At 53.9% G+C, this 18,546-nt stretch overlaps 1 protein-coding gene across 1 annotated transcript; it reads right to left on the reverse strand.

Annotated features, from left to right (window-relative positions):
- Positions 1–1,187: 1,187 nt before the first annotated feature.
- LOC309976372 (leukocyte immunoglobulin-like receptor subfamily B member 3) lies at positions 1,188–18,047 on the reverse strand (the record flags this gene model as incomplete). The annotated part of the gene is given in 19 exon segments (XM_082861941.1): positions 1,188–1,333; positions 2,055–2,357; positions 2,620–2,916; positions 3,144–3,446; positions 3,595–3,879; positions 4,062–4,302; positions 12,331–12,481; positions 12,483–12,538; positions 12,540–12,707; positions 13,487–13,539; positions 13,765–13,802; positions 13,888–13,930; positions 14,277–14,384; positions 15,804–16,106; positions 16,372–16,668; positions 16,900–17,202; positions 17,351–17,635; positions 17,819–17,854; positions 18,014–18,047. Coding segments are annotated over 19 exon segments (3,450 nt in total).
- Between the last annotated feature and the right edge of the window lie 499 nt (positions 18,048–18,546).

An 18,546-nucleotide genomic window follows, 5' to 3' on the forward strand; every position in this document is an offset into this window, starting at 1 on the left:
GTACTGGGACTTAAAGTGATATTTCCATTGTTTTCTCTTTTGCCTCTCATGGGGACGGACTAGGATGCAAAGGCCTAGGACTGGGATCATTTCATGGAAACCAGGGCATAAAGCTGAGTGGAAACGATCTACTCGCGATGCTTTATATGAAGGACACATCTGTGTGTATCGGGGTCATCACTGAGCTGCGCCCCAGCTGGATCAGCCTCAGTTCCTTGGGAAAGACAATTCTACGCATTACTTCCCCACTCTGCTTCAGCGCATTCATACGCGTACCATGAGGTTGGCCACGAAGAGAGCTTTTTTTTTTTTGCGGTACGCAGGCCTCACTGTTGCAGCCTCTCCCGTTGCGGAGCACAGGCTCCGGACGCTCAGGCTCAGCGGCCATGGCTCACGGGCCCAGCCACTCCGCGGCATGTGGGATCTTCCCAGACCGGGGCACGAACCCGTGTCCCCTGCATCGGCAGGCGGACTCTCAACAGCTGAGCCACCAGGGAAGCCCGAAGAGAGGATTTACACTGAAGAAAGAGACAAATGTCACACATCTGGGCTTTTTACAAAATGATAAATTCCTAAGCCCGTTTACCAGCACAGCAGCTGGCTGTCACTTCAAACGCCACGGTGTTCCTTCACACTAATGGTGTTTCTGGAGAAACTATACCCGGTGTCATCTGACGAGGAGAGAAGGGCTTGAGGGGTCCAGAGAGAGTTTTAGGGAAGAGTTTTGGATTTATCTGTTCGAAACAGGACCCCAAGTTCACCCATTTATTCAGTTACTTAAACGACATTCTGTTTCTGACTGAAGGGATGGAGGTCAATAGCACACAGCAGCCAATGTGGAAATTAAAAAAACCAAATATATTACATGAAAGTGGGCCAGAGCATGAAGGTGTGTAAGGTGTGGACACAGACCTGCCATGTGGGATGTGCCTCATGTCACAGGGGTGAGAGGGGGCGGGGCAGTCAGGGAGAGTCATCGCTGGTGGGGAGGGAAGGCACCATGGTTATCCGAGGCCCAGTCCTCCACAGGGACTCCCAGGCCTTCTCCTGCACCCACACCACGTCTCTCCCTCCCTGGTCAGACAGTTCACACAACACGTGCTGCAGATTCTCTTCCAGAACCTCCTGGGCACATAAGGTGGTGACAGGGCTCCACCACTCGGACGGTGCACGGTCCCCTCTTGTGTTCAGCTCCTGGCTGCATCTTGGGCTCCTCCATGGCCGTGTTGAGCCTGAAAGAGCAGAATCCCGAGGCCCAGCAGGACGGAGCCGGCCATGCCCATCCGGATGAGGTTCTCCACTGTGTAGTCTTGGCGGTGTGAGGGTAGGGATTCTGGACGAGAGATCACACGGTCAGAGCAGATCCCAGTCACTCCTGAATCCTGGATGTCCACCCAGGGAACCTGCCTCTCCTTGACAGGACATGACCCTCGGAGCCCAGCCCCATATCTGAGTGATTTCATCACTCGTGGGATCTGACTTGTTTTGTGGCGGGTGGATGGTGTCACCTGCTCATGAGAATCGTAAAGTGAGGGTGTGAGTGAGGAGTTGGGGAGACACGAGCCCTTCTCCTGGGTTCTGTGTCGTCAGTGCCTCCAATTCTCACCTTACAGCCTCTACACAGTTCCTTAATGAACCCTTCCTCTAATATGCCAGGTTCCCTCTGCTCTCCTCATTGGATTCTCTCAGCCGCCATGTGTTCTTTGAATTCAGAACCTGCTTTGGAATCACTTTGGAACAGAGTTGGCTGTGCCCCCGGTGCTCAGGATCAGTGAGAAAAGTGGTCTCTTAAGACAGAAATAATTGAGTGCTGTGTGTTCTGTGTTCAGTCTGAGATTGGACCCTATAATCTTACTCTCCTACTTCTGGGAGTTCCCACTGGTTCAACAGCTGAGGACCCAGGATCCAGTGATGAGACTTTGGCGTCAGTGGCCATTGAATGTCCTCCTCTCTGGAGGCCCACTGTGTTCCCTCATTCATTACTACCTCAGACATTTCTGGGGACAGAGCCCTGAGCTGACTGAGTCAGAGAGGACAGGGTCAGGGTCCCTCACCTGAGACCGTGAGCTCCAGGGGGGCACTGGCGTGTGACAGCAGGTAGGGGTTACTGCTGAGTAAGCTGTAGCACCTGTAGGTCCCATTGTGGGCTGAGGTCACGGGACTCATGGAGAATTCGGCCTGGAAATGCCCACCTCGGTACTTTGATCTAAGACGCAGTGGGGGCCGGGCTGCCCCCTCCTTGGACAGAAGGAAAGTTTCCTTTGTGCTCCTTGACTGACACAGCAGGGTCACGTTCTCTCCTGAGGCCACCACGGGGCCCGGCTGCACCGAGAGGGAGGGCGTGTCAGGGAACGAACCTAGAGAGAGGAAGGGGGGTGAGGGGCTGTCTGCCCCCTGGTTCCGAACTGCGACTCAGCAGGGCCTCCCTGAGGCCCCTCATCTCTGTCTGTCTCTGTTTTCTCCGAGTCTCTCCCTCTCCCTGCCCACCCCCGTCTCTCTCTGTCTCCCTCCCTCCCTCCCTGGGGACCCATCACGCCTGGTCCCAGCATCACCAGCTGGGGCTCCCCCGGCAGGGCCTGTGCAGAGTCTGGGTCCATGACTGACCCGCTGGCTCCAAACCTGCCACCAGGATGTCCAGGGGCTCACTGGGGGCCGACCACTCGGAGGAGAGGTTGTGTCCACCGTAGCATCTGTACCGGCCCGCGTGGGTGTCGGTCACTGGGCCCAGGGGGAAGTCGGCCTGAGAGAGCCCAGCCTGGGGCTGCCGGCCAGGGCGCTGGGGGAGGGCCTGTCTCCCCTCCTGGGACAGAGCGAATCTGTCATAGCTGACGTCAGAGCGACACTGGAGTGTCAGGTTCTGTCCAGAGGCCACGACAGGGCCCTGCGGGGTCAGGAGGGAGGGCTTCCCAGACACACCTGGGGGAAGACCAGCCCTGGGCTGTAGGGTCTGGTTCCTCCCATGAAGCCCCTTCTCCCGTCCTGGTCCCCAGGCCTCACTGTTGCTTACACTCTGTGTCTCTGTCCTGTGCGCCCCGCTCCCCCCTCACCCCACCCTCTCATCTGGGACAATCCTGGGAGAAAAGCATCTAATAATCTGTCTCGTGCCTCAAGAAGTGCGTGAGGCCAGGGTGGGACCTCCTCACCTGGGACCAGGAGCTCCAGGGGGTCACTGGGGGCCGACCACACCTGGGGGGTGTCCCTGTAAAAGCCGTGGCATCTGAACATCCACCTGTGGCTGGGGGTCACGCGACCCACGGGGAGCAGGGCCTGGGTGTGCCCATGGGGGCCTCGCTGTGCATCCAGGGTCCAGGAGGACTTGGGTTCTCCTTCCTTAGTCAGAATGAACCTGTCCAGTCCCTCCCATGAGCCACACTGGAGGGTCATGTTCCCTCCCGAGGTGACCACAGGGCTCGGCAGGGCTGAGAGGGTGGGTTTGCTGTGGACCCCTAGGAGAGAAGGAGGGAGCTTGTGAAATGGGGGCTCACACGCCCCACTCCTCCCCCAGGGCTGTGCTGTGAGAGGGACACACGCCTGAGAGCAGACCCCCTTCCTGAGAGCAGAGCCAGATGCTGGGACCCCCGAGTGTCCTCTCACCTGTCACCACCAGCTCCAGGGGGTCACTGCTCTCTGACCAGGCAGTGGGGCTGAGGTAGTAACAGTGGTATCTCCCTGCTTCGGATTGTGTCATGTATGAGATGGAGAAGTTGCCCTTGTCCCCGGGCTCCAGTGAGGGCTGTCTGTACCAGGGAGATGAGCTTCCCTCTTTATGGAGATGGAACACCGGGGCTACCCGGGTCCCCTGACACCAGATGGTCACGGGGCTCCCCCAGGGGATCACAGAACCTGGCTCAGCCCAGATGGTGGGTTTGGGGAGAGTGCCTGGAAGGACATCAGAGGCTGGGTCACAAGACATCCTCACCCCCAGGTCCCCAGCTCTCAGCCCCCAACCTCCCAGACTCCCCTCCTTCAGCCCAGAACTGCTGTTCCCCACCCCATTGCCTGGGGGTGTCCCCTTGTCCCCATGATCAGGAGGGAGCGGGTACACCTGGGGACAGACTCACCTGCCTGCACCTGGGTCCTCAGGCCCACACTCAGCCCTGGAAGAGAGACCCCTGTGAGAGGTTCGCCCTGAATCCTGAGAAGCGCCTCTCCTACCCGTGGGCCTCCTGAGTCCTGGGATCTCCTGACAGAGCAGCCTGGCTGTGGGGAGGGGTCCGTCCCTGGCTGGGGCTTCCCCTCCCCCTCCTCCATCTCACCGAGGCAGAGCAGGGCCGTGAGGCTGGGGGTCATGGCGTCTCCTTCCTGTGGTCCAGGCGGTGCAGATGGAGGAGACCACGGTGCCCCCAGGACGGAGACCCGAGGGTGTGTCCACTGGGAGGCTGATCCTCCCCGTCACGGGGCTGTCACGTCAGCAGCCCCACAGGAAGGGGAACTGCCTCTCCCCAGGAGCCTGGCTCTCATTCCCATGACAGACCCGGTGTCTTCCTGAGACGCCCCTTCCATATAAGGGTGACCCAGGCACGTCTTTCCCTCTCAGAGCCTCCGCGTCCTCAGCTGGTCCATCAGCAGGTCCCTGTGGGGTCCTCACCATGGACAGGGGTCACCCAGGCCCTGGCGATGCTTCAGGGAGGTTGCAGGTTCCTGCTGCACCGCAGAGCTCAGATCAGCAGAGACACACGTTTAACATCTGTGTACGGTTCCGTGGAGGTCAGTGTGGCAGTGAGCACAGAGGAGAAGTTCGGGGCAATAAGGAAGGAAACATGCCTGCTCCCCTGGCCCCAGAGTGTGGGTTTGCTTTCTGTCTCAGCCCCCTTCAGGGACTTCTCCCTTTTTCTTGAAACAGCGTCCACCCCACCTTCCTGGGAACAAGCCCCTGAGTCGTTCCTGCCTGCTCGGTGGCCCTTGATTCTTGGACATTGTCTCCTTACTATATGCTCCTGTCTTCACTTTTATGGGACAGAGAGTGGGTCAGTGCTCTGACTTGGGGGACGAAGCTGATTTAATTTAAGTATTCCTCGTCATCCTCACCCGTGTGCCTTGAGCCCTGAAGTTATGTCTCTGAGCCTCAGTTTCCTCGCCTGCAGCATGTTGTTTGAACCCTACTCTTCAGACAGGTTGTGGTCTCAGTGGTGCCAGGACATGGGTGGGACCCAATATTGGTTAATTTCTAACTAGTATGAGAGGGTGAAGGTGTCAGACCCCACAGTCAGGTTGGATGACTGATGTGCCCACTCACGACCCCCGTCTGCTCTGACACTGAGAAATGCTACTTATGGTGGGGTTTTGTTGTGTATTTATTTTTGGCTGCATTGGGTCTTCGTTGCTGCGCGCGGGCTTTTTCTGGTTGTGGCAAGTGGGGGCTACTCTTCGTTGCAGTGCATGGGCTTCTCATTGCGGTGGCTTCTCTTGTTGCAAAGCACGGGCTCTGGGCGTGCGGGCTTCAGTAGTTGTGGCTCATGGTCTCTAGAGCTCAGGCGCAGTAGTTGTGGTGCACGGGCTTAGTTGCTCCACGGCATGTGGGATCTTCCTAGACCAGGGCTCGAACCCGTGTCCCCTGCATTGGCAGGTGGATTCTTAACCACTGCGCCACCAGGGCATTCCCGCTGCTTATGTTTTTTATGAAATACATAGGCATGGTCTATTATAGGAGAAGAGAAATGACAGTTTCTTAAATGGAGAAGGGACCACAACAAATAAAAGAGGTGAAAGCTTAGTGACTACCAGTGCCTGAGTCCAGCAAGTGGTCATTAGAATAGAGGTTTCCACCTCTGTGTGGAAGGACAAGGACCTGAGATCCTCACAGGCAGGGAGGGGTCAGGGCTTCAGGTCAAGGTTGGAATCGGTGTTGCCCCTCCACCTCGTTTGTGGCCAGGCACTGGGATATCTCTGCCCACTGACCCATCCCCGAGGTCAGCACTGAGCTGTGTCCTCTGTGCGGTTGTAAAACAGCTTCAATTCATTATAATTGTACATGGATATCTGTCCCAGCTGTGAGTGTGAGGCTCACTTGGGGTCATCTCTGCCAGGTACATGCCTAGTCAGATGCTGAGTTTGAGAGAGTGGATGCTGTGGGGCAGGGCAGCCACAAGAAGTCACCCATTTCATCTCTGAATGTCAGGACAGACCTGGGAGAAACTCTCTATAGAAAATCACGTGTCTGGGAGCTGAGCATAAGGAATGAACATAAGAGATAAATCCTAATACTGAGAAAAAGTGCTAAGAAGACTATCTGCAGAGCTAGTAACTTGTATTATCCTATCCAAGGAGATAGAATACTAGGACTATATGAAACATTTTAATTTAAGCATGTTTACACATCTGAAAAATTGAAGAAGGAAAATAAATTCTGGAAACAGCAAAAGGGATTATATTGCAGAAGTATATAGGATTTTAGCAATGAATTAGGCAAACACCTTACAGGTAAAAAATAATACTTTCATTAATACACTCAAGATATTCTTTCCATCAAGGTGAAGATACAGCTGAAGAGCCAATTATGAACTTGGAATACAATATTGAGGAGTTTGTTTAGGATGCAGTACAGAGAGACTGGAATTAGAAAGTTGAGGTAGATGAGGAGTAGAAAGAACAGGGCCCATGGATATCGTGAATTTCAGAATGAAATCAGTGAGGACAATGTCTGCAACAGTATGAAAGGCCAATTGTTGGTCTTTTACAGAGATGTAGCAAGAACTTACAATTGCTAGGGTGCATGTGTCTATACATGAAATGTGTCTTGCTATTTCGCAGCAAAGGGAAGGAAATTGAAGGGAGAAAACGCCAAAAGATATGGGGAAAATACAGTCAAGGAATTAACTGTCAGTGAGGCATTCTATGCTCACCCAAATTATCATTAAGGGGCAAAGGTGAAGGGGTCAGCAGGGGAGAAGTGCATACATGTGAGAGACCTGGGCGTGTCCGACCTGCTTGGACTCACATCTCCTATGTTAAACCTTCATGTCGCGCTCAGCGTGTCTCCCACAACTGATTATGCCTGTTTTCTATTTACCTCTAATGTGAATGTACTGGGATTTGGGCATCACAATTCCACTGAAACCGCGGCATAAGATTGAGGTGGAAATTACTATGACCTACAGAATAGAAGGACCTCAGGGTCATCTGCGAGGTGCCACAGTTGGCTCATTCTTGTGAAAGTTGATGCTGTTCCCAACTGTGTATCCAGTGCATTCAAACTGGCATCTTGAAGTTGGGCATGAAGGGAGTCTTTACCAAAGCAACAGATAATGTACACAAATCAGAACAGTGAGAAAAAGGGATGTTTTCATAGAGCTGGTTTGCCAGCACACCACCTGGCTGTCGCTTCAAACACCTTGCGCCCATTCATAAATTTATTTACTTATTTATTTTTGGCTGCGTCGGGTCTTCATTGCTGCGCACAGGCTTTCTCTAGTTGTGGCAAGTGGGGGATGCTCTCTGTTGCAGTGCGTGGGCTTCTCATTGCGGTGGTTTCTCTTGTTGCGGAGCACGGGCTGCAGGTGCGTGGGCTTCAGTAGCTGTGGCACACAGGCTCAGTAGTTGTGGCTCACGGGCTCTAGAGCACAGGCTCAGTAGTTGTGGCACACCGGCTTAGTTGCTCCATGGCATGTGGGATCTTCCTGGATCAGAGCTTGAACCCCTGTCCCCTGCATTGGCAGGTGGATTCTTAACCACTGCGCCACCAGGGAAGTCCACCTTGTGCTCATTCAAACTGATGGTATTTTGGCAGAAACTCTTCCGTGTATCATTTTAGAGGGGAATAAGCCTTGAGGGGGTCCAGAGAGGGTTTTCGGAAATGGTTTTGGATTTATGTGTTTTAAACTAGACCTGAATTTCACCCATTTACTCAGTTGCTTAAAACATTCTGGTTCTAGGCTGAAGGGATCGAGGTCAATAGCACACACCAGTGAGTGTGGAAATTAGAAATAAAGCAAAATGTATTACAAGAAAGTGGCAGAGCATGAAGGTGACTTTAGGTGTGGACCCAAACCTGCGATGTGGATGTAGCCTCAAATCACAGGAGTAAAAAAAGAAGGGGAGTAGTCAAGAATAATCAATAATGGTAAGGAGGGAAATTACCACACTTTAATTACGGAAGAGTCTCTACAGCAAGAACCCAGGCATTTCCTGCATGCCAGCATTGATACCCCGTGAAATTCTTAGCAGACAGTTCCCTCAATTCATACTGCAGATTTGCCTCCCAAACCTCCTAGTCATACAAGGATCGAACTCACCGAATGGTGGGTTTGTTCCCTCTGTTTACCTCCTGGCTGCATCTTGGGCTCCTCCGTGGCCGTGTTGAGCCTGAAAGAGCAGAATCCTGAGGCCCAGCAGGACTGAGCCGGCCATGCCCATCCGGATGAGAGTCTCCACTGTGTAGTCTTGCGGGTGTGAGGCTAGGAACTGTGGAAAAAGAGGTCACAGAGGTCAGAGCAGACCCAAATCACTCCAGGATCCCTACATGTCCACTCAGGTCACCTGCATTCCATTAACAGGTTGTGACCCTTGGAGCCCAACCCAAAATTGAGAATTTCTGCTACTCATCACTGTTGGCGTCTGACTTATTTTGTGATGGACTGAGAATGTCAGTTACCCCTGAGAACAAAAAAGACAGGGTATGGGTGAGGAGATGCAGAAATGCTTAAGTAATCTCTTTGATCTTGAATGAGTCTCTGGAACTAAACATGCCAGTCCCGGTACCTGGAGGTGAGCATCTCCAGTGTCTCATTTGCATCTAATCAGGAGGCAAAGATGAACACGTGGGGTTTCAATTTGTCCTGAAAGGATGTGGACCTGAAGTGTCAGGGTTGCCCTTATGGCCTCAGTTTCCCAAGATGTCACTCCATAGCCGTCCCCAGACTGGTCGCCATCAGCCCAGACCTCCTCTTCTCCCCTCAGGTGATGGGGGTGGTGGTTGTGGAGCTGCAGCAGGAGGTGTGGGGACAGCTCACTCACCTTGACCTGGCCCCATAGGCCCCGACACAGCCCTGGGCTTCTATGTGGCAGTAACACATACAACAACTACAACATAAAGGGGTAAGAATAAAGAGACCTATAGATTTGTAAGGGTTCTACATTTCCCTTGAAGAGGTAAAATACTAACTCTGTCTTTACTGTGTAAAGTTAGGTATGTACCTGATAATCTCTAGAACAGCCCCTTCAACAGCAGTCAAAGACTTACAGTTACAGCGCCAATAGAGAAATTAAAATGGTATGCTAAAAATGTTTTTAAATCCCAGGAAAGGGTAAATAGAAGAACAAGAAAGAGAGCGGACAAAACTTGAAAAACATAAATGACAAACCTAAATAACAGTGTTATCAGTAATAATATTATATGTAAATGGGCGAAACACAGCAATTAAAAGAGCTTGTAAGATTGGTTTAAGAAAACAACCACCACCTACACTATGAAGTCCATAAGAAACTCACTTCTTTTTTTTAAAATAAATTTATTTCTTTATTTATTTTTGGCTGTGTGGGGTCTTCATCACTGTGCACAGGCTGTCTGTAGTTGCGGTGAGTGGGGGCTACTCTGTGTTGCGGTGCGCCGGCTTCTTATTGCGGTGCGTGGGCCTCTTATTGCAGTGGCTTCTCTTGTTGTGGAGCATGGGCTGTAGGTGCGCTGGCTTTAGTAGTTGTGGCGTGAGGGCTCAATAGTTGTGGCGCACGGGCCTAGTTGCACGTGGGCTCCTCCCAGACCAGGGATCGAACCCGTGTTCCCTCCATTGGCAGGAGGATTCCCAGCCACTGCACCACCAGGGAAGTCCCAGAAACTCACTTCTAATATAACATGTAAATAGGTTAAAAGTCAAAGAGTGAACAATATGAATGAACCTTGGAAACATTATTCAGAGTGAACTAAGGCTGACACAGAATGTCGCATTTTGTATGATTTCACCGACACGAACAGCCTAGAGTAGCCAGACTCCCTAAGGCAGGAATTTGAATGGAGATGACTAGTGCCTGGTTCTCAGGGGGCATGGGGAGTTCTTGCTTAATGGGTACAGAGCTTCTGTTTGGGATTATGAAAATGTTCTGGAAGACGGACAGTGGTCATGATTGCCGAACATGGTAAATGTACTTAAGGCCACTAACTTCGCACTTTAATGATGTTTAAGTGGTGGTGAATATCATGGTGTGTATATTCTACCACAGTAAAAAAGTAGAAGGATGAAAAATTACTATGCAAACACTAATCAAAAGTAAATTCAAGTGGTTGTATTGTTTCCCTGTCCCACAAATTACCACAAACTTGGTGGATTAAAACAGCCCAAATATATTATCTTACGGCTCTTGGAAGTCAGCAGTATACAATCAGGTCACTGGTATAAAGTCAGGGAACAGGGAGACATTCATTTACTTCATCTCCATCCAGAACCGGAAGTCTCGAAGGCAGTTGAATTCTATATATTGACCTTGTATGCAGCGAAGCAGGAAAACTTTTTAATTAGAGTAGAAGATCTTTACATTATTTTGGATTTTCTGCGAACACAGCTGTGCAGTCTCTTAGTAATACAATATTATTCTCATCCACTTCAGAGCTTCTCGCCTTGTTTTGTTTCACTTACTTGGTTGGTGCCTCCAGGGCCCTGGTGAATACAAGTGGTCATACGGAACATACTTGGATCATTGCCAGTCGTAGACGAAAGGACCTCAGGTTCTCACGTGTACAAATGACGTCTAGTGTTGTTAAACATGCCCTCATCAACGAAAGGGAATTCCCTTCTATTTCTGATGCGTTTTTATTTTCACCAGGAATTGTTGGTATATTTTATCAAAGGCTTTGTCTGCATCTATTAAGGTGATTATTTTTTATTTGTTCTATTAAGGTATTGCATTATGTGATAGATTTTTAAAATTTTAAGTTACTCTATCCTTCGAAAAGAAACCCCACAGTATGGTCATGAAGTAATGTCCTTTTAATGTATCACTACATCTCATTTGTGTACACTTTATTTAGGGATTTCCATCTAAGCTCATGTGAGAGATCTTCCTCTGACTTCCCCATGTATAATTCCCTTGTCAGGTTTTGGTGTAAATATTTTCCTGATCTGATGTGTTGAGGTATGTTTCTTCTTTTTCTGTTCTCGGGAAATGTTTGTGCAATTTTGGGGTGTGTGTGCGTGTGTGTGTGTCTTTCACGAGTACATAAGTGCTCGGAAGAAATCACCAGTGAAGCCCCCTGAACTGCACACTTACACGTCGGACAGTGATGACCGTCACAGCATTTGTCTGCATCCCATCACACAGTCGCCATTTCTTTTTTTGGTGAGAACATTTGAGATCTGCTCTCTTCAAAACACTCAAGAATGGGATACAGTGTGATTAGCTGTAACCACCATGCTGTATATTAGATCCCCAGAACTTATTCATCTTATAACTGGAAGCTTGTGCCCTTTGACCAATATCTTCCCATTTCCCCCTCGCTCCAACCCCGGGAACCAGCATTCTACTATTTCTTTCATTTTGACTTTGTTAGATTCTATATAGTTCAGTCGTGGGTAAGTTTTGATTACAGTCAATGTATAAGGTGATAGATTTTCCATTTATTCTTATATCCATTTAGTAAATTGTACACGTGAAGATTTCCATCCCATCTACATTTTCTGTATGTTGGCGTCAAATTTCTCATAATGTTCTGTTACTATCTTTATAACGTCTGTAGGATTTGTAGTGCTGCCTGCAATCCCTTTCATGCTATTAGAAGTGTGAGCCTTCTCTCTTTTTCCCTCGGCTGTGGTGCCTAGGATTCATGAATGTTTGCAAGAATGAGTTTATTTTTTGCCTTAATTGATTTTCTCTACTTTTTGGTTGTCTTCATTATTAGCTACCCTTGTCATTATTATTCCCACCTTCTACCTTCATTTGAAATAATTTGCTATTTTTTCCTGAAGTCTTGGTATGATATGTTAGGTCATCGATTTTTTTAAAGCCTTTTCTAATATATTCATTCATGATTCTTAATTTTCTCATTTCATATGTTTTGATGTGTATTATTTACATTATCATTCATTGAAAACATTTTCTGACTTCTGTTTTGTTTTTTTTTGTTTGTTTTTTTTCGTTTTGATTTTGGTTTACAACTCACACATTGATTTTTGAGCAGTCTGTTGCATTATTTCCCAAATGTAAGGATATTAGTTATCTTTGAGGGTAGAATCAGGTGACTGCCAAAGGGCCCCAGGGGCTCCTGGTGGTCTGTGTTGGGAGTCCAGGCTGTCTGTTGGTCGTTAGGCGGTGTCCACTGCGGGCAGGCAGCTCCTGTGCCTTCCGGGGTCCGTGCAGTCTTCCTCCCTGGAGCGTGGGGTCTGGGTCCTTCCTGAGCTAGCGGACGGCAAGAGCAGCATACACGCTGGGCTCTTCTGGGGGCTCCCCTGACTGGGGGGCAGGGGTTGCAGGCTCCCGTCTGAAGGTCGAGTGGTTCAGCTGGGCATAGGTCACATCCTGGGGGGCTTCAGATGCGGCGGCCTGCGGTGGGGGAGAGGGAGGGAGGGTGTGTGGTTGGGGTGGGGGAAGCCTGGGGGCCCGGACAGGATGGGACTCACCTGACCGTCCCTCTGCTCGTCCTCTTCCGCTTGTCTGTCCTTCGTGTCCAGCAATCTCCCCGACAGGGAGGAAGAAGAGGTGGCCACCCCCCGCCTTAGTCTTGATCTTGAGTGGTTCACCTGGGCGTACATCCCCTCCTGGGGGTCTGCATCCTGCCTGTTCTGCTGGAGGGAGAGAGTAGGACAGAAAGGGGACTTCCTGGATCCACTGTGATCTCCTTCCATCAGCTTTCCACTGTGTTGACGGAGTGATGCTTTAAAACCTTAGGTCACTTTCCTGATGGAAACTCTGGGGACCTCCTAACACCTTGGAGCCTCTGGATTCTTTCTACGGTTCTGATTTCAGTATTAACACGTTATCTCCCTTGCACATTTGGCTCCAGCCGCACGGCCATCTTCCTGCAAAAGCACGTCCCTGCCTCAGGACCTTTGCACTTGCTACCCCCCCCCAGCCATGCACTCTGTAACCTTCTCTTGCTTCACTTTCCTTATCGGGACCTTGCATTCTAGGACGCTACCTGCTTCTTTACATATAATCTTCTCACCCACCAGGTGAGCTCCCTGCTGTACCTGCAGCACCTACAGGGAGCCGGGGGGATGCGCTCTCCTTGTGCACCACTTTTGGGTGAATGAAGGAAGGGGGGCCTGGGGACTTTCGGGTGATTCACTTATTCACAAATCCTCTTGAGACGTGGGGCTTCTCTGCAACGCCAGAAGGTCAGACAGAGGACGGGGAGCCAGGAAAGGGGACCCCGAAGGAGGGGCCATGAGGTCACAAGGAAGCAGGAGGGGTGGAGTCACAGCAGGACGACCCAGGAAGCCCGGAAGGAGAGGTCAGTGTGGGACGCTGCTGGAGCTGGGATGTGAGGACAGAGACGTGTCCATTGGACTGAGTTTGGCAACAAGAAGGTCTCTGGTGGCCTGGACAGGAGTAGGGGTCTCACCGGATGGTCCAGTTGCACCCCGTCCTCAGGCTGTGTGTCCTTCACGGCAGCATCTGCTGGGGCGGAACAGGGTGTGTATCGCTTGGTGGGATCCCCTGAGCTCCCTCAGGGCTGGAGCGCCCGCAGTGCGTCCAGAAGGGGGCCACTGAGACCCAGGGGTGAGGGGAAGTGTGGGGTTTCAGTCCGCACCCCCTGAGCCCACCCCTTCCCAGCCTTCCCCTCCCCCACACAGGTGCCTCCAGAACCCTGTGTCCCCCACCCCATCCTCTTCTGCTCACAGAGGGCCTGGTCCTGGGCGGCGGCGGCTGGGCAGGAGCTGGGGAGGAGGCGGGCGTGTTAGGGGGAGAATGAGGGGGAGCTGCGGGCGGGGCGGGCCTGGGGGTCTTCGGGGCAGGAGTTACCTGCTCTGCAGGCCTGTGTCCTTGGGCTCTGGGTCTGCAGCCCCTGCGGGAGGGTGGAAATCAGCCTCGCCCTGGGCTGCGGCAGATGACAGAGGCTCGGCCCTGGGACTCTTACGACCCATGCCCCTCACTCGAGATTCAGGAGGAAAGAAGGAGACCTGAACTCATACTTGCGTACATGTTTCAACACTTCATGAGATTGCAAAGGAGGAAAATACCTTAAATTATACATGTCAGCTGACAGTACGTGTTTTCTTTCTAGATTTTTGAGTTTCAGACTGTGGACAATCTTTTTCTAAGCTGACCTTGCCCATCTCTTAGGTTTCCCTTCAGCTGGTGCCCTAAGCCCACCACCTCCAGGGGTCTGGGTCACCCTGTTCCCTACTCACCCGACTTCCTGCGTCTGCTCTGACCCCAGTGTCGGACGAGGAGGACAAGGGGCAGCAGGACGAAGGCCACCGAGACCCCGATCAGGACGTTCAGGTACCATTTGAGACCTGGGGCACCAATGACGTCATGCATGAGCCCAAGATGGCATTTAATTGAGCCCCTACTGTGTGCAGGCTCGTGCTGGGGTCTGTGCATTCATCTCCTCTAACCCACCCCACCCATTTTACAGATGAGGAAACTGAGGCACAGAGAGGGAATTCACAAACCCCAGTGACCCAGTCTGGAGGTGGCAGAGCTGGGATTGGAACCCAGGGCTGTGGGCTCCCTGAGCTGTCCTCCTGCCGCGCCCCGCCCAAGGTGGACACCAGCTTTGTGCTCTGGGGGCTTCTCATCTGCAGGGGGGCCTGTCCGAGGGTCTCATCTGGAGCCAAGGGTCCTTCCTTGTTACCCTCCCCTCCCCCACCACAGCAGGGACTGGGGGAGGGGCCGGCTGTGTGCGGTGGACTCTTCATCTTTCCCTCCCCCTCCCCGTACAATGCCACCACCACTGCGGCACTGGGGACAGGCCCCCATACAGTCACATCCTCAGGGGCCTCCCTGTGAGGCCTCCTCTCCTGGGGGGTCAGAGCCAGAAGTCAGAACTGAAGGAAATCTAAGCTCCGGGCCACGATTCTCTGCCTTTACACTTGGAGAAACTGAGGCCCAGGCAGGGGAAGGGGGTCCAAGTCAGCGTCTCCAGAGGTGCGTGAACTAAGGCCATAACTGAGCCCTGCCCCCCTGGGCCCAACACCATGTCCCACAGACCGTCACTCACCTGTCTGCGGGCCTGGCTCCGTGGGGGGAAGGGCCCCAACTTCAGAGCCTCCTGGGGGTCAGGACAGGAGGTTAGGGTTGGGGGCTGCTTCTCCCCACGTCAGCCCACTGCTCCTCCCCCAGGATGGGCCCCGAGGGGTCATTCCCTCTCCATGACCCCCACACTTCATCCACCAGCCTCAGAGCTCCTGGTGCCTGTGGTCACTCCAGCGTCTCTACCTGACTCCCAGCCCCCCTGGGACACAAGCTGTGCTGAGATTGGGTCAGGATTTAGAGCAGCTGAGGAGCGCAAGGGACAGGCCTGGGGCCAGGTGTCCACATTGGGCAGAGGCCCCAGTGGCTCACCAGCTCTTGAATTGGGCCCTGTGTGTGGGTGGTGGTGTCCCCAGAGGATCCTGGGAAAATGCCTGTAGTTGGGTGAAGGGCTGCGGCTTCCCTGGGATCCCCCCTCTGCTCACACTCTGTTGCTGTCTCTGCTCTGGGGCTGCCCTTGGCTTTCCCCCTCCTCCTATCTGAGAAGTCTGGTGACCGGACGTGAGAAGCAGCAGGGACGGGAGGGCCTGGTTTCCCTCCGTCCCTCTGCAGGCTGGACCCCCTCCGGATCACCCTCCCTTCACTCTCCTTTGGAGCCCCCCTCACTCCTATCCTAGAAAGGGGGTCACCTTCAGAGCTGACAACAGGGACACAGAGGGGACAGGGCTGGGGCCCCTCACCTGAGACCGTGAGCTCCAGGGGGGCACTGGCGTGTGACAGCAGGTAGGGGTTACTGCTGAGTGAGCTGTAGCACCTGTAGGTCCCATTGTGGGCTGAGGTCACGGGACTCATGGAGAATTCGGCCTGGAAATGCCCACCTCGGTACTTTGATCTAAGACGCTGTGGGGGCCGGGCTGCCCCCTCCTTGGACAGAAGGAAAGTTTCCCTTGTGCTCCCTGACTGACACAGCAGGGTCACGTTCTCTCCTGAGGCCACCACGGGGCCCGGCTGCACCGAGAGGGAGGGCGTGTCAAAGAACCACCCTAGAGAGAGGAAGGGGGGTGAGGGGCTGCCCGCCCCCTTGTTCCGAACTGCGACTCAGCTGGGCCTCCCTGAGGCCCCTCATCTCTGTCTGTCTCTGTTTTCTCCGAGTCTCTCCCTCTCCCTGCCCACCCCCATCTCTCTCTGTCTCCCTCCCTCCCTCCCTCCCTGGGGACCCCTCACGCCTGCTCGCAGCATCACCAGCTGGGGCTCCAAGGCAGGGCCTGTGCAGAGTCTGGGTCCCTGACTGACCCGCTGGCTCCTCACCTGCCACCAGGATGTCCAGGGGGTCACTGGGGGCCGACCACTCGGAGGAGAGGTTGTGTCCACCATAGCATCTGTACCGGCCCGCGTGGGTGATGGTCACCGGGCCCAGGGGGAAGTCGGCCTGAGAGAGCCCAGCCTGGGGCTGCCGGCCAGGGCGCTGGGGGAGGGCCTGTCTCCCCTCCTGGGACAGAGCGAATCTGTCATAGCCGACGTCAGAGCGACACTGGAGGGTCAGGCTCTGTCCAGAGGCCACGACAGGGCCCTGCAGGGTCAGGAGGGAGGGCTTCCCAGACATACCTGGGGGAAGACCAGCCCTGGGCTGTAGGGTCTGGTTCCTCCCATGAAGCCCCTTCTCCCGTCCTGGTCCCCAGGCCTCACTGTCTGTCGCTCACACTCTGTGTCTCTCTCCTGTGCGCCCTGCTCCCCCCTCACCCCACCCTCTCATCTGGAACAATCCTGGGAGAAAAGCATCTAATAATCTGTCTCATGCCTCAAGAAGTACGTGAGGCCAGGGTGGGACCTCCTCACCTGGGACCAGGAGCTCCAGGGGGTCACTGGGGGCCGACCACACCTGGGGGGTGTCCCTGTAAAAGCCGTGGCATCTGAACATCCACCTGTGGCTGGGGGTCATGCGACCCACGGGGAGCAGGGCCTGCGTCGGCCCGTGGCGGCCTCGCTGTGCATCCAGGGTCCAGGAGGACTTGGGTTCTCCTTCCTTAGTCAGAATGAACCTGTGCAGTCCCTCCCATGAGCCACACTGGAGGGTCACGTTCCCTCCCGAGGTCACCACAGGGCTCGGCAGGGCTGAGAGGGTGGGTTTCCTGTGGGCCTCTAGGAGAGAAGGAGGGAGCTTGTGAAATGGGGGCACACACGCCCCTTTCCTCCTCCAGGGCTGGGCTGTGAGAGGGACATACCCCTGAGAGCAGACCCCCTTCCTGAGGGCAGAGCCTGAGGCTGGGACCCCCGAGTGTCCTCTCACCTGTCACCACCAGCTCCAGGGGGTCACTGCGCTCTGACCAGCCAGTGGGGCTGAGGTAGTAACAGTGATATCTCCCTGCGTCAGGTTGTGTCATATATGAGATGGAGAACTTGCCCTTGTCCCCGGGCTCCAGTGGGGGCTGTCTGTACCAGGGAGGTGAGCTTCCCTCTTTATCCAAATAGAACATCTGGGCCCCCCGGGTCCCCTGACACCAGATGGTCACGGGGCTCCCCCAGGGGATCACAGAGCCTGGCTCAGCCCAGATGGTAGGTTTGGGGAGGGTGCCTGGAAGGACATCAGAGGTTGCGTCACAAGACATCCTCACCCCCAGGTCCCTAGCTCTCAGCCCCCAACCTCCCAGACTCCCCCTCCTTCAGCTCAGAACTGCTGTTCCCCACCCCATTGCCTGGGGGTGGCCCCTTGTCCCCATGAGCAGGAGGGAGCTGGGACACCTGGGGACAGACTCACCTGCCTGCACCTGGGTCCTCAGGCCCACACTCAGCCCTGGAAGAGAGACCCCTGTGAGAGGTTCGCCCTGAATCCTGAGTAGCGCCTCTCCTACCCGTGAGCCTCCTGAGTCCTGGGGTCTCCTGACAGAGCAGCCTGGCTGTGGGGAGGGATCCGTCCCTGGCTGGGGCTTCCCCTCCCCCTCCTCCATCTCACCGAGGCAGAGCAGGGCCGTGAGGCTGGGGGTCATGGCGTCTCCTTCCTGTGGTCCAGGCGGTGCAGATGGAGGAGAGCACAGTGCCCTCAGGACGGAGACCCGAGGGTGTGTCCACTGGGAGGCTGATCCTCCCCGTCACGGGGCTGTCACGTCAGCAACCCCACAGGAAGGGGAACTGCCCCTCCCCAGGAGCCTGGCACTAGTTTCCACAGGGCTCAGGCTGGAGTGGGCAGCGGCCTTCTGCAGGCTGCCATGTCCCTGGACTCAGCCCCTCCCATCTTCCAAGCCAGCAGGCGTGTCTCTCCTTCTTCTGCTTCCGAGTCCCATCGACCTTGGCTCTGCCCCCTCTACCTTGCTCCTTCACTCCTCAGGACCTCGGTGGTAACATGGCCCCCCCCCCCCCGGGTAATCCAGGACTGTCTCCCCATCTCCATCACTTAGAAGGTGCCTTGGGGTGATCTTCAGGGGAAATTCAGGGCTCATCCTAAGAGTACAAAATGATAATAATACAAATAGAACTCAGTATCCTTCT

The sequence above is a fragment of the Leucopleurus acutus genome, assembly GCF_964270905.1.
Source record: "Leucopleurus acutus genome assembly, chromosome: 20".
Taxonomy (NCBI): Eukaryota; Metazoa; Chordata; class Mammalia; order Artiodactyla; family Delphinidae; genus Leucopleurus; species Leucopleurus acutus.